General features: G+C 39.5%; 1 protein-coding gene across 1 annotated transcript in view; it reads left to right on the top strand.

Annotated features, from left to right (window-relative positions):
- The window catches only part of crata (carnitine O-acetyltransferase a), a 37136-nt gene that overhangs the window by 14413 nt on the left and 6970 nt on the right, over nucleotides 1-15753 (top strand). The window contains exons 11-12 of the mRNA XM_088435749.1: nucleotides 1423-1558; nucleotides 3777-3839. Of these exons, the coding sequence (XP_088291875.1) occupies nucleotides 1423-1558; nucleotides 3777-3839 (199 nt within the window). The remainder of the gene's footprint in view (nucleotides 1-1422; nucleotides 1559-3776; nucleotides 3840-15753) is intronic.

Below are 15753 nucleotides of genomic sequence, written 5' to 3'. Positions count from 1 at the left end.
TTACTGTACTTACTCTGGTTATCTCTGGACACTCTGGCTTCCTCCCACATTCCAAAAACACATGTATTGGACCCTTTAAATTGTCCTTAGGTGTGTTTGGGTGCATGAATGGTTGTTCGTCTTTGTGTGTCCTGCGATTGGCTGGCAGCCAGTCCAGGGTGTCCCCTGCCTATGCTCAAAGACTGCTGGGATAGGCACCAGCAAGCCAGTGACTCTTGTGAGGATAAGCGGTCACAGATGGATGGACTATGGCAGACATGTCCAAAGTCCGGCCCGGGGGCCAAATGCGGCCCGTTGTCAATTTCCATCCGGCCCGCAGCCTCCGTCATAAAATCAATAACGTCTGGCCCTCATGGAGAATGAATACATTGGGCAGCAGCACTGTTACCTGCCTGTGCTAAATGCTGCCATCTATAGGCTCAATTAGGAACAGCAAATTAGTATATGTGTAATTGACTGTATGAGCCCTTAATTTTCTAAAATGGCGACATTCAACAAAAGGAGGAAAGTTGAGCTGCAGCTCGATCAGCAGCTTTATATCACCAACTTTTGCTGACAGCTGGAGAAGTACAAGTTCCCGAGAAATTCAAGCATTTGGTAAGAAAATGCTTAGCTTGTTCGGGTCGACGTATTTGTGTGAGGAGACATTCTCGGTTATGAACTTAAATAAGAGCCGTGTGATGACACGGCTACCGGACTCTCACTTACAAGACATCTTGCGCATCCATACTACTGCCATAGAGCCACACCTGGCCTTTGTCCTGCACTCCAGATCTCAGTTTCACGCATCACACTCATGCGGACAAGTCATTTTTCAATTATGATAGGTCTGAAAACGTTTTGTTTTTTTTAAGTTTTCACTCCAGAATAATACACATTTAAAAATCCAATCAACATTTAGAGTTACTAATTTCATATTTTAAATGAGCCCTGCACTTATTTCATTGTTTAAATGAGCCCTGCACTTGTTGATATGACTATGACTTGCTCATTTGTCTGTTATTGTGTTTAAAAATCTTATAAATATTAAACTGCCATGGTGGGATATATTTTTTATGTTTCAAATGTAATTTGCACCCAAGAGTACAATTACTTCTGTTCAACTGTTACAAAAAAGTTAAAGTGTTAAAAAAAAGTGAAGTTAAGTGAATATTAATGTCAATTCAATTTTGATATGCATGCTTCAATTGAACAAAATCACATGCTAAAGCTAGCTGAAATGAAAATAAAACAGCAAATGTTAATACAGAACGGCTCGTTGAAATGTATTTAAATTAATTGCTGCTATACTGTATGTAAAGAACGCCTGCTAAGATTGGCCCCCCTACATTTTTAACACACCACATCTGGTCCACTTTGCAAAAAGTTTGGACACCTCTGGACTATGGTAAATGTTACCCTAATTTTTTTTTTCCTCTGCAGACTGTATCAGCACTGTTGTGCGACATATGAAAGTGCCTCCCTGCGTATGTTTAGACTTGGTCGCACTGATACAATCAGATCAGCCTCATCTGCCTCTGCTGCTTTTGTGAAATCCTTTGATGATCCAAACAAACAGGTATGATATGCTCCACTTTGATTTTTATTTTTTTTTTACAAATTTATGTTCCAAGCATTCCTCCAAAAGCCATAACCGTATTCTTGTGAGGGAGTTTGTGTTTCCACATGTGTTTATGAGCCACATTGTCATGGGCTCTATGCGCCTCTTAGGGTCACACAGAGTAATATAAGGAGTAGGACCAGACAGCACCTGGGCCAAATGGGCAAGTGAAGTAAAGACAATCATGATTTGGTCATGCAATGCTCTTAAACTAAGCCAAGTTATATCATTTTTTTTGTCGAAAGCAAGTTTGCAGTACCAAGCAAACTAACAGCCCACTGATATGGATGTTCATCAATCGACAATCAGAGAAGTTGTCTACAAATGGAGAGTATGGCACTGTTGCTTCTCTCCTAAGGAGGGGCCGTCCACCAAAGATGACGCCAAGAGTTCAGCGCAGAATACTCAGAGAGGTAAAAAAGTACCCTAGAGTGTCTGCTAGAGACATACAGAAATCACTGGCACAGTCAATATCTCTCTGCACGCATCAACTATATGTAAAACATTGGCCAAGAAAGGTGTTCGTGGGAGGACTCCAGGGAGGAAGCCACCGCTGACTCAAAAAAGAATTGTTGCTCATTTAATGTTCGCAAAAAGGCACTTGGACACTCCTCAGAAGGTTTGGCAAAATATTTTTTGGACTGATGAAACCAAAATTGAATTGTTTGGGAGGAACACACAACGTCATGTGTGGAGGAAAAATGGAACAGTTCACCAACATCAACACCTCATCCCCACCATGAAGCATGGTGGAGGGTGCGTCATGGTTTTGGGGCTCATTTGCTGCCTCAGGGCCTGGAAAACTTGCAACCATTACTGGAAAAATGACTTCAAAACTTTATCAGGATGTTTTGCAGGAAAACCTGAGGCCTTCTGTTAGACAGTTGAAGCTAAATAGAGGATGGATGCTGCAACAAGACAATGATCCAAAACACACAAGTGAATCAGAATGGTTTCAGAAGAACAAAATACACATTCTGGAGTGACCAAGTCAAAGCCCAGACTTGAACCCCATTGAGATGCTGTGGTATGACCTGCAGACAGCGATTCATGCCAGACATCCCAGGAATCTGACTGAAATACGGCAGTTTTGTAAAGAAGAATGGGCCAAGATTAGTCCTGATCGATGTGCCTGACTGATCTGCAGCTACAGGAAGTGTCTGGTTGAAGTTATTGCTGTCAAAGGGAGGGGGCTCCAAATATTAAATGTGATGGTTCAGTTACTTATTCCTCTCTCTTCTGTCATTGTTTGCATGCTATCCTCATTAAAAGATGAAAACCTATAAATGTTTGGGTGGTTTTAGTTAAAGCAGACAGATGTGTCATCTGTGTAAATTTGACATAGATCAGATCATATTTGATTTTATGCAGAAATGTGAGAAATTCCAAAAGGTTCAGATACTTTTTCATACCACTGCATGTCCTACTTATTTTTCATAATTTCACTGGTCCTGCGAATTATACTCAGGTGCAAATTGTACATACCAAATTTAGTGCTAGGACTGACACCCAAAATCCCTTATGTCGAAGGTACCGAACGAATTCTGGCATACCTGAAAGGGGGAAAAAAGTTGAAAACATTTTTTACAATAACATGCTCCATGTGCTTCTACTAGTCTAAACATGGCATTCTGATTAATGTGTTGTTCATGGAATATGAACTAAGTATGAGCAATCCACCTGTTTTTGTCCATCTCTGGGGGCTAGACACGTTGCAACTTGGTATCAACTCAAAATGAAATCACAGTGCCTAAGGGCTCAGGTCTCAAATGTCACATGACCTAACCTGGCAGACAGGTGAGCTGTAACTGATTTCACCTAAGTGGCATTGTCCTCCACAGCACCACAACTTTGGAACGACCTAGCGGAGTAGCTGTGATACATGAAATTCATGACATCCTTTACCTTTTTTTTTTGTATTAACTCCTCATGTTTTGTTTTTTTTCTTTGCATTTTCAAATGCTCACCTAATTTTACCACACCACATCTGCCACCCGGTCTCAGTTGGGTTGGTGGGTTCTTGGATTTCTTGGGTTCTAAAGTTGCTATACAAATGAAGTTATTAATATTGAGGAAGTGTCTGTGTACAAAACTGAAGTATCCATATGTACTCTTGTTAAACAGTGACATTGTATGCAGTTAAGTTGGAACACTGTCATCTTTCATTTTCATGCAGAACACGGAGAAAGTGGATCTCTTGGAGAAAGCTGTGAAAGCACATAGGTCATACACAAACCTGGTGAGTTATTGCACTGCCTTCTAAGGTTTCATTGAGGATTATTTGTTTTCAGAGTTTATACATATACTATTAATGTTATCGATGTTAAACTGGCACGGTTGCTGCAGTATTTGTTTTTGAATATGCCACTTACATTAGGCCCAATTCTTTTTTCACCAGTGAAAAAAACCTTATAATTTCAATTTTTGCACTGGCTAATCCTGTTTGAGCAATTTAACTGGAAATTGGCCAGAATAGCTTTGATACATGGAACATAGATGTACAGAAAAAGAGTTACAGATTTTTTAATTTGCTACTTTGATGCATTTATGGCCATTTGTAAGTCTTCCACTGCTGCCACCACCTCTTATACTGTTGACCTCATCAACTTTCAATTTGGCCTAGACCAATTATCAGACTTAGAGGCACAACTGGTCCTAAAATAATCACGATCCCAAGAAATATATGATGGAGGTGGGCTTTCAAAACATGAAGTCAATGTTTCCTTCGCCCACAGTGACAAAAACCTTGATAGCACAGCTGAACAAGTTTTAAAATATATGAAAATTGCCAGTATCATTTACACTCATGGTCTAAATCCGAATGACACATTTCCAAATTACCAATAGTGACACCTGGTGGCAGACAAAAAAGTTAGATAAACAGCTAGCATGTCGTGTCATAAACAGACACAATAGTTGTATAGCGTTGCCATTGAACATAATAAGAATTTCATTGCGTGGTATTACTACACATATGACAATAAAACTCTTGAATCTTGAATTTTGCTGTTTTTATCTCCAATGGCGTGCCTGCTCTTTATCAAGCATTTATCTTCAACTTTTAAAACACAGCTGATTGCAGCACACTAAGACTATATAGCCGTTGAAATCTTATAAATAAGAATAAATAAGAAACTCATAAATAAGAAAATTTGTCATAATATTCAGAAGCGACATTACTGTGCTACCTGGTTAATCGTGTTGTTGTTTTTTGTGCAGCAGACAGCTCTTATAGCAAGTATTTGCACACATTTGGACCAAAAAAATTATAGAACATCTAATGAAACCCACAAATGTTACTACAGTGATCCTCCTACTTCGCAGTCTCAGTACTTAGCGTTTTTTTTCCAGGAAAAATAAAAAAGATTTCAAAATAAATCATTTAAAAAATGTGCAAAAAAGTACAAAAAATGAAAAAAGCAAAAAAGTACATTATACAGTACTCTAATAGTCAAATAACGAAGTAATATTAGTTAAAAACTATGTTAAGAATTCTTCAAGTTTGTGACGTTTTTTTATCTTATTTTGAAACGCATGCTTTTAATTTGTCGGGTCGCGTTGCATTCCCGCTTTCTTTTTTACGTTCTCTGTGAGTCATTCAGCTCGTTACGGTGACGTAGGGAATGACAACGTAAGCTCATATTTATAGTTTATTATCATTTATGTTGATAACCCACGCTACTGCCTATGTTTAGTAAGCGATGAGTGTTTATTCTGTTTATGTGTTCGTTTGTGTAGAGGTTGCACTTTATAGTTAGTAGTTAGTTCTTGCTAACCCGCTAATGTCGGCTAAAAATACAGTAATTTCATAGATTAAGTGTTTATATGTTAGTTTACTGACTTTAAGATTGTTGTTGATTTATTATTCAACAGATACTACATGATACACCATACATGAGCCAAAATAAACGTGAAGTTCAACGTGATGACTTGTGTACTCTTTCACCTGAGTCTTGGTGCAGATAACCAGTCCTGAGAACAAATTCTCAACAAACTCAGTAATATTAGTTATTTAATGAATATACAATAATGTTAATAAGGATAATGTAATGTTAAGTAATAGGAGAAAGGAAATAAAATAGGCAAAAAATACAAGAAAAAAAAAGGATTGTTTATGGTGACTGCGGCTATATTGGGGCGTACATAGAAATCTAGGAACTGATACCCTACTTCGCTTGTTTCAGACTTCGCGGGGGGTTGATAACCCCCATTAACCGCGAAGTAGGAGGGATCACTGTTTTGTGAAACTCAAATAAGCATGACTTTGATTGATGTGTTTCTTGGCTTTTTTTTTTCTCTCCATTGTTGTAGCCTTTGTGCGTTTTAAAGAGGGTTTGTATTTGCCCCTTATTTGTAGCCCTATCCCTTAGGTCAGACATGTCCAAAGTCCGACCCGGGGGCCAATTGCGGTCCGTGGTCACTTTCCATCTGGCCCGCACCCTCCGTCAGAAATCAATAACGTCTGGCCCGCATGGAGAATTAATACATTGGGCAGCAGCGCTGTTACCTGCGTATGCTAAATGCTGCCATCTATAGGCTCAATTAGGAACAGCAAAGAGTAATTGACTGTATGAGCCCCTAATTTTCTAAAATGGCGACAGTCAACAAAAGGAGGAAAGCTTAGCTGCAATGTGATGCAGTGAGCTGCGGTCAGCACCAGTAGCTTTATATCGCCAACTTTTACTGACAGCTGGATAAGGACAAGTTTCTGAGACATTCGAGCATTTGGTAAGAAAATGCTAAGCTTGTTCGGTTCAACGTATTTGTGTAAGAAGACATTCTCAGTTATGAACTTAAATAAGAGCCGTGTGAGGACACGGCTATCGGACTCTCACTTACAAGACATCTTGCGCATCCATACTACTGCTATACAGCCACACCTGGCCTTTGTCCTGCACTCCAGATCTCAGTTTCACCCATCACACTCATGCGGACAAGTCATTTTTCATTTACAATAAGTCTGAAAACGCTTTTCACTCCAGAATAATAACCATTTTAAAATCCAATCAACATTCATCGTTACTAATTTCATATTTTAAATGAGCCCTGCACTTGTTATATGACTATTACTTGTTCATTTCTCTGTTTTTCTCTGCTTTTGTTTAAACATTCTATGAATATTAAACTGCCATGGTGAGATATTTTTTTATGTTTCAAATGTACTTTGCACCCAAGAGTACAATTACTTCTGTTCAACTGTTACAAAAAAGTTATTTAAAGTGTTAAAAGTGAAGTTAAGTTAATATTTAATTTCAACATTTAATGTCAATTCATTTTTGATATGCATGTTTCAAATTAACCAAAACACATGCTTAAGATAGATGAAATGAAAATAAGAAAGCAAATGTTAAACACAGAACGGCTCGCTGAAATGTATTAAATTAATTGCTGTTAGATGTAAAGAACGCCTGCCAAGGTTGGCCCCCCTACATTTTTAACACACCAAATCTGGCCCACTTTGCAAAAACTTTGGACACCCCTGCCTTAGGTTCTTGTGAACACACACATTGAGTAAGTGATAAGACAACTGTGGTGGAGGTGTTTGAATGTCACAATGAGGCCCTGGAGGGCAGGGTTGGGAAATCCAGGTCCAGAAAGTACAAACCCTGCCACAAATTGTCTTAAGCCACATGTGCTTTTACTTAACAGGTAAGTTAAAGATCTCAATTGACTGCAAGTTGATTAGAAACACCTGTGGCTAAAGCCAAACAATGGCAGAGTTTTTACTTTCTGCACCTGGATTTCCCATCTTTGCTGGAGGGTCACCCATGGCAAACAGGTCTTAGGTGAGGGACCAGACTAAGCATGGCCCACATAGGGCTTATGATGAGTAAAACTTTAGACATGTGTTCCCCTTGCTCAGACGCGGGTCACCGGGGCCCCACACTGGGGTCATGGTTGAGGTCCTGCCCCAAGTGGAAGAGTTCAAGTATCTTGGAGTCTTGTTCATGAGTGAGAGTAGGATGGAATGAAAGACCAACAGGCGGATCAGTGCAGTGCCTGCAGTAAGGCAGACTCTCTACCGGTCTGTCATTGTAAACAGCTGTCGCCTATTCTTGTCTTGTCGTTGATATAGAAACAGTCCACTTCTCCCATTTCTCCTGACATTTTTCCGCTTCTGTCCTTATCTTGTGAGTCAGTTTCTCCATAACAGATATGTCAATCACAATTTTCTGCCATCCATCTTGTGTTGGTGGATCTGGTTTATACCACTTCCTCGTGATTGCTTTCTTACATGCAACCAACCAAATTTTCAGTAAATATCTGTCCTCCTTTAACTCCTTCCCCGCCATATTCCCAAAATACAGTAGCATACATGATCTAGGTATACTGTAACCCAGAACTCTGATAATAGTTATTTGAACATTTTCCCCAAAAGTTAAGATCTTAGGACGAAGCCAAAAAACATGAGAGTGATCTACTTCTACATCTCCATATTTCCTCCAACATGGATGTGGTCCAGCTGAGTACTTTTGGCTGTGGTAAAGAATCTGATTAACTTTTTCCAGCAATATGACCTCCAAGTCAATGATGATGTAGTGGATTGCTGTGATTTACAAATATGCAACCAGTCGTCCTCAGAGATGCTCACACCGAGCTCTCTTTCCCATTTCAGTCTAATATACGAGGTTGTATTCCCTCTTCTCTCCATTAGGTGGCCTTATATTGTGGATATTATTCTATATTTATTTGTATTATAAATTCCAAACAGGGTCCTGATTATCCCATTTTTATCGAAATTTACATTGTGTTTCATCTCTTTGTCATAAAAATCCCTAATTTGCAGATATCTAAAATGATCATGGTTATCTATATTATAATTTTGTTTAATCTCCTGAAAACTCCCATTCCCATTGTTTATAACCGTACAAATTGCCGTTATTCCACTTGAAAGCCATTGTTTAAACTTTAGGTCAAGAGAACCAAGGGTGAAACATCGATCATAGGCTGTCCACCGAAGTAGTCCAGGGTTCTTCTCCAGTTTTTACTTTTGTACTATATTAATTCACAGTCTTAATGTAAATTGGGTGACATTATCCACCTGTTCAATCCTACCTATTGTTTCCTCTCTATCGCCAATAAGACTTAGAATTTCCCTCTCTTGTACAAATTGTTCTATATTCTTCCATTTGGCATCATTGTTTTCATCACACCAACAGATCACAGGTCTAATTTGCGCAGTATTAAAGTATTCTTTAAAATTCGGCATTGCGATGCCACCCTTATCTTTCCCAATCTGTAATGTTTCAAATCTGATTCTTGGTCTATGACTATTCCATGTAAATCTTGACATTTTTTTTTCAGGTATCTCAATGGGTAGATATTGAAACAGGTAAAGAAGTCGGGGGAGAATACTCATTTTTATGGTCTCTATTCGTGAACCAATGTCTAGTGGAAGGATAGCCCACCTATCCAAATCATTCCTAATTTCCTTATCCAGTTTGGCATAATTAGCTTCATACATGTCGTCAGCTCTTTGTGTTAAAATGACCCCAAGATATTTCATTTTTGTTGCTTTTCAATTCATCTTATATTTTAATTGTATGTTTTTGGATGGTAAATAGTTGAGTTATAAGATTTGTGTTTGTATCCAGAGCAAAGGCCAAACGACTCTAGTTGGTTGATTAATATGGGAATACATGTGTCTGGATCCTCTAAGAAACAGATCATGTTGTCCGCGTAAAGTCCGATAGTGTGTTCCTCTCCCCTAATATTTATACCTTTAAGATCTCTATTCTGCCTGATCGCTTGTGAGGGGGCCCGATGAAGATCGCGAACTACGTCAGTGAGGGACAGCAGCCATGCCTTAGTGGACCACTCTAGAGCTATACTCTCAGTCAGACTGCCGTTTATTCTTATTCATACAGTTTGATTCTGATAGAGTGATTTAATACTTTTAATGGCTTTGTCATGAAGTCCAAATTTCCCAAGGACATGATATAGAGCTGCAAGCAGCTATAACAGGCCCTCGCAGACCTGAGCAAGTTGAAGTATGAACAGTTCGAGGTATGAACATATTTGAATATGAATGTATTTGTGCATATGCAGGCGAAAAGTAGAAGTCAATGTTTAAGAAAAGGGGCGATTTTCATGAGGATTTGTTCAATGGGCTCAACTAAGTCATTGGAATCGCAAAATCGGTAATACAGTGGGCCCCCGTGTTACGAACTTAATCCGTTCAGCGGCTACGCTCGTTACTGCTCGTATGATGGGCAATCCAAACCTATGTTAATTAGTGAATGCGTGCAACGCGTGTAAAAACATCACGACTTTATACATATATTAAAAATGAGTAACATAATCTACTGTACAGTTAAATTAAATGACATATACAAAGGAAAAATGACATTTACCTTTGGGGCGACGTGACTTGGTGGAGGCGGAGGGGAGCAGAGACCAACCCGCAGAATTTATTTATTTATTTTCTTAAACGGGAACTTTTCTCAAACAAGAACATATCACCGGCGATTTCCTTCTCTTTAATCCATAATAGAAGAAGCCTCTCCATTTTGTTGTCCACCGAGGTCCGTCCCCCGGCAAGGAAAGTCTTGCCCTTAGAGATTGCCGAGCGGTTACGGCCATACTCACGAGCAAGGTTAACTATCCGTGCGCCTCCTTGGTATTTTTTTATTATCTCCTGCTTGGTTTCTCTTGTCATCATCCTCTTACTTCTTCCTTTACCGCCACTTGCATTTTTAGAAGCCATGTCTAACAGATAAAGTTTGCAAAGTCTTCACAACATTCCTTCCTTCTGTTTTTCACTCATTTTCTCTCCTTCCTTCCATCCCGACCAGCTGTGCCATCAAGCTAGATAAAGGCGTTTGGCCAATAGCATATCGGCATTTCTATGATTGACGTGACACCGGCCAATAGCATCTCCGTGAGTGAGACCGGGACTGTGATCTTAATCGACCAATAGCATATCAGCATCTCCGTGACTCCGTGGCTGACACCGTGACTGAGACATTGACTGTGACATTGTAAGAGCAATAGCGTTCATCGTTACCGTGACAAGCGTGAACATTAGATTTCATTGATGCAGCAAAGCGAAAATAAATGTATGAACACATTGACCGGCATGTTGGATTGTTCGTAAGACGAAAGGTTTGTGCGTAAGTGGGGGATAAAAAACTCCATGGTCCACGCTCGTAAGTCAAAATGTTCGTAAAATAGGGAGTTCATAAACCGGGGGCCGACTGTATATTTTTTCCTGACGCGAAGTGATTCTAGCACTACAATGGAATGTATGTTTGTTCATGTCTGTATGAATGGACTTGCATTCAACGTGTGAAGTCATGACAAGATGTGATCTTCCGGGTCAAACTGAAGCAGCATTTACTGTTACGATAAATCGTCGTGAAGAGCACTGCTATATTGGCTACGACCATTATCAAAACATCATATTTGGTGGAGGAAATTAGAGGTGTCCGAAGGCCTGTCTGAAAATAATTCAGTGATATTAATTTGACAGGCTCAACAAGGTACATTATATGAATTTTTCTCTGCCACCAGGTGGCACCCACACTACGAGTAAAAAAAGTGTGTTTGGCATTGTACTCCCATGAAATGAAATTTAGAGAAAATCATCTTGGTCCAATTACATTAAGTTTCACCGGTCTGGCCAGACATCGGACTTTGAGGCGTTGTAAAGGCCATGTCCAAATTTGAAGTCATAAAACTTAAGATTCATAATGTTCCCTCTCATCTCAATATTCTCCTGACTAATTTTCTGGGTATTTACTGAAACCGGTATAGCACAGAACATGAAAGTGTAAAAATGAACTTTTTTGTCTGCCACCAGGTGTCGCTATTGGTAATTTGGAAATGTGTCATGTAGAAGATTTAGACCATGAGTCTAAAGATGCTGTCAATTTTCAGATATTTTAAAGCTTGTTCAGCTGAGTTTTCAAGGTTGTTGTCACTGTGGGCCAAGGAAACTGACTTCATATTATGAAAGCCCGCCTCCGTCATATATTTCATGGGATCGTGACTATTTTTGGACCAGTTGTGCCTCTACGTCTGATAATGGTCAAGGCCAAATTGAAAGTTGATGGGGTCAACCGTAAAAGAGAAGGCGGCAGCAGTGGAAGACTTACAAAAGGCCATAAATGCATCAAAATTGCAAATTCAAAAATCCATAACTCTTTTTCTGTACATCCTAGTGTATGGCTGTCTCTGATTGTTTTTTTTTAGGTCTTAGGGTCCTGCATATGCCTACAAATGTTGGTAGCTGTAAGGCGAACCAACTGGGTTTGGCTGCAATCCTTCGACTATAATGACATTTTTTGCTCCCACTAGGTGGCGCTCGCAGTACGACAAAAAACTGGTTAGTAGGTGTGTTTTACGTTGGGCTCCCATCAACTATACGGAATTTAGAAAAGATAAGACCATCTGGGTCCAATTACAGAAACTTATTCAGATTGGCGAGACATCGGCATTTGAGATGACGTGCTGGCTGCGCCCATTGGCAAAAAGTTGTAAAATTGGAGAACCTTCATGTTACATGCCTCACCGCTATTCTGGCCAATTTTCAATTAAATTACTCAAACAGGATTAGCACAGTGCAAAAATTGAAATAAGATTTTTGTCACTGGTGGCAAAGGAAATTTGAAACAAGTATTTTGAAGCCCCACGCCCATCATATACTGTATGTTAGCCGATCTTGATGAAGTTTTGCCCAGTTGTGCCAATAAAAATGGAGCACGCCAAATATGAAGTTGATTGGGTCAAGGGTTTTGGTGCCGAAAAATGTACAAAAACGGGCCAAATGGCACATTCAACAGTTGACGACTCTGGTTCTGTACATCCTAACATATGGTGCTCTATAATGTTTTTGTAGGTCTTGGTCCTACATATGTGTAAAACATTTTATAGCTTTAGGTCACACGAGTCCGAACTGGCTGCAGTTTTAGGATCATCTGGGTTCAATTACAGCAACCTTTGCTGATTTGGGGAAACTCCGACTTTGAGGTGACGTACAAACCACCCCCCACAAAGTGGTAAAATTTGGAAACCCTTATCCTCCAAGTCTTGATGCTATTCGGACAAATTTTCAGTTGATTTACTCCTACGGGCTTAGCACAATACATGAAAGTTTAGAAAAAATGACATTTTTGTCTGTAACAAGGTGGCGCTATAATTAATTTGAATATTGACCATGCAGATATTTTAAAGCTATAACTTGTAAATGTTGTGTAAAGTTTCAGATTTTTTTAAGCTTGCACATTGGAGTTATGAAGGTATTTGTTGCTCATGGCGAAGGAAATTTGACTTTGAAACACATTTTGAAGCCCCGCTCCCATCATAATGTTAGCCGATCTTCACGATATTTTGCCTTCAACATTCAACAGTTGATAACTGGTTCTGTACATCCTAACATATGGTGCTCTATCATGTTTTTGTAGGTGTTAAAGTCCTACATATGTGTAAAAAATTTCGTAGCTCTAGGTCAAACGGGTCGGAACTGGCTGCCGTTTTAGCATCATCTGGGCTCAATTACAGCAAATTTTGCTGATTTGGGCAAACTCCGTCTTTGCGGTGGCACACAGACCACCCCCTTTATCACAAAGTCGTAAAATTTGGAGACCCTTATTCTGCAAGTCTCTGCTATTCGGACAAATTTTCAGTTCATTTACTGATACAGGCTTTGCACAATACATGAAAGTTTAAACAATGACATTTTTGTCTGTAACTAGGTGGCGCTATAATAAATTTGAACATTTATCACGCAGATATTTTAAGGCCATCACTAGTAAATTTTCTGCAATAGTTTGATTTTTTTTTAAAGCTTGTACATTGGAGTTATTAAGGTTTTTGTTGCTCACGGCGAAGGAAATTTGAAACACATATTTTACAGCCCCCATGATACATGTTTGCCAATATTCACGGAATTTTGCGCAGTTGTGGCCATGTTCAAGTATATAGTTAAATGACAGTGAAATGACCGGAAGTGGTAAAAGTTGTTCACTGAATGTTTTGTACCATTCAGCCGATAGGCCCCCAATTGCTGGTAAGTCTAATTCCGCAAGGAAAGCTTTCATTTGGTCTATGTCAGTGGAAGGAGGTTGGCTATACAAATCTTTGTAAGAGTTCATGAAAATGTTTTCAATATCTTTTGGGTCACAAATGATCTGGTTTGTACTTACATCCCTTATCTTATGAATTGTCCGGTCAGCTTGCTGTTTTCTTAATCTTTTTGCCAATAATTTAGTAGGTCTCGGCCCTACTTCATAATGTGATTGTCTTAGAAATCTTGTCTTTTCAATTTCCATGGTTAACATGCCATCTATATTATCCCATATTTCTTTCATTCTTGGAAGCAGCACATGTAGTTTTATGCTGTTTTTCAATTTTAAGCAGTTTTTCCTTTTCCTTCTCATAGACTTCTCTTTTGGCTTTTTTAATTGCCGCAGTCTTTGCAATACGTTTTCCTCTTATCGCCGCTTTAAGAGCGCCCCACAAGATGACCAGGGTAACTTCTCCATTTTTATATTCTTTATCATACATCTTATTATCTTCCTTTCTCTCTTCCACTGTCCGTTTACTATATCACCACCACATACTGTATCAGTATCCCCTCCATTTCCCATATCATAGTATCAAACAAGGTTTTGAAGAATCGTTTCCCATTGTAGGTTGGCGCATATACATTAACCAATGTCACCATTTTGTTTTCTCGTTTTCCCTTCACAAGAATAAATCTCCCTTCTTTATCACTAATTTCTTTAATACATTCAAATCTCAATAAATTGGGGATACGTAAGATTACACCTCGTTTACATCCATGCTAGTATGAATTGTAAAATGAGTTTGTAAAACCAAACCTCTTCAGTTTCTCACTTCCCTGTCTAGATAAATGAGTTTCCTGCAAATATATAATTTGTGACTTATCCATTAATTTGGTCATTACCTTCTGGCATTTCACAGGGTTATTTAAACCATTAATATTCAACGACAATATCTTCATTTTATAATCTGACATTACTATTTATGAGTTTGTATGGCAACCCAGCACAAAACGCAAAAGGCTTAACTGTAATACAACATTCGAACACAATTGAACACGAAACAGTGTGACTCCCAATAAAGCGATGTATTTAAACATCCTATAAGGTCCCTGTTGGTGGGAGGAGAGTTAAGTGCCTCTCTGTTGTAGGGGCCCTCCCTAGTTGTGGGGAAAACCACATATACTAGAATGTCCAACATTTAGGCGAAGGACAAAAAGATCAAAACAAAAAAGAAAAAAGCCACTCTTTGAACGACCTATAGATCCGCAGTCCAGGATTCCCAGTGTACTCGTATCTTTGTGTAGGGGTCTGGAACCGTATGCCCTTCTCCTTCAGCGCTGCTTTGATGGGGCCGTATGATTTGCGCCTCTCCATAATGTCTGTCGCCTAATCATTATCAAAATACAGCCGTTTTCCGTTCATCACAATCTTCTGTTGCCATGTCTTTTGGAGAAACCGCTCTTAAACGTGGAACTGTAAAAAGTTCACTATTATTGATCTCAGCGGTTAAGTAGCGGCTGGCTTTGGGATCAGCGCTCTGTGCGCTCACTGAATTTGAGGCTCCACTCCTTTCGGCAGAGTGAGGTGCCTTTTAAACAACTCCATTACAAACAGCAGACTGACCCTCTTTTTCTTCAAGCACTCCGTAAATCCTGATGGTATTTCTTCTAGAACGGCTCTCCAAATCAAATTGTTTATCCCGCATCTCTGTGTTTTCTTTCACCACCACCACCACTAATGCTTGTTTCATCTCAAGGCAAGCTGCCTCCAGATCAGCAATTCGGTTCTGCGTCTCCTAGATGCTAGCGATCTGAGTCTGTAGCTCCAGACAAACTTTCTGTTTATAATGTTAGGAGGTACTTTTTAGAAACCAACTAACGAGAGCTCGTCACTATGCGTCCATCCTGTTGTAAATTAGCCCGAAAGTCCAAAACACCCAAGTAGAAGAGTTCAGGTATCTTGGAGTCTTGTTCATGAGTAAGAGTAGGATGGAACGAATGATCGACAGGCAGACCAGTGCAGTGTCTGCAGTAACGCAAACTTTGTAGCGGTCTGTCATTGTAAAGAAACAGCTAAGCCAAAAGGCAAAGCTCTCTCTTTACTGGTTGGTCTACGTTCCTGCCCTCACCTGTGGTCACAAGCTGT

This window comes from Hippichthys cyanospilos, chromosome 15, assembly GCF_059441005.1.
Source record: "Hippichthys cyanospilos isolate Australia breed blue-spotted pipefish chromosome 15, RoL_Hcya_1.0, whole genome shotgun sequence".
In the NCBI taxonomy this organism is placed as follows: domain Eukaryota; kingdom Metazoa; phylum Chordata; class Actinopteri; order Syngnathiformes; family Syngnathidae; genus Hippichthys; species Hippichthys cyanospilos.
The sequence above is the reverse complement of the archived record's forward strand: the minus strand, read 5'-3'. Positions and strand labels throughout refer to the sequence as shown.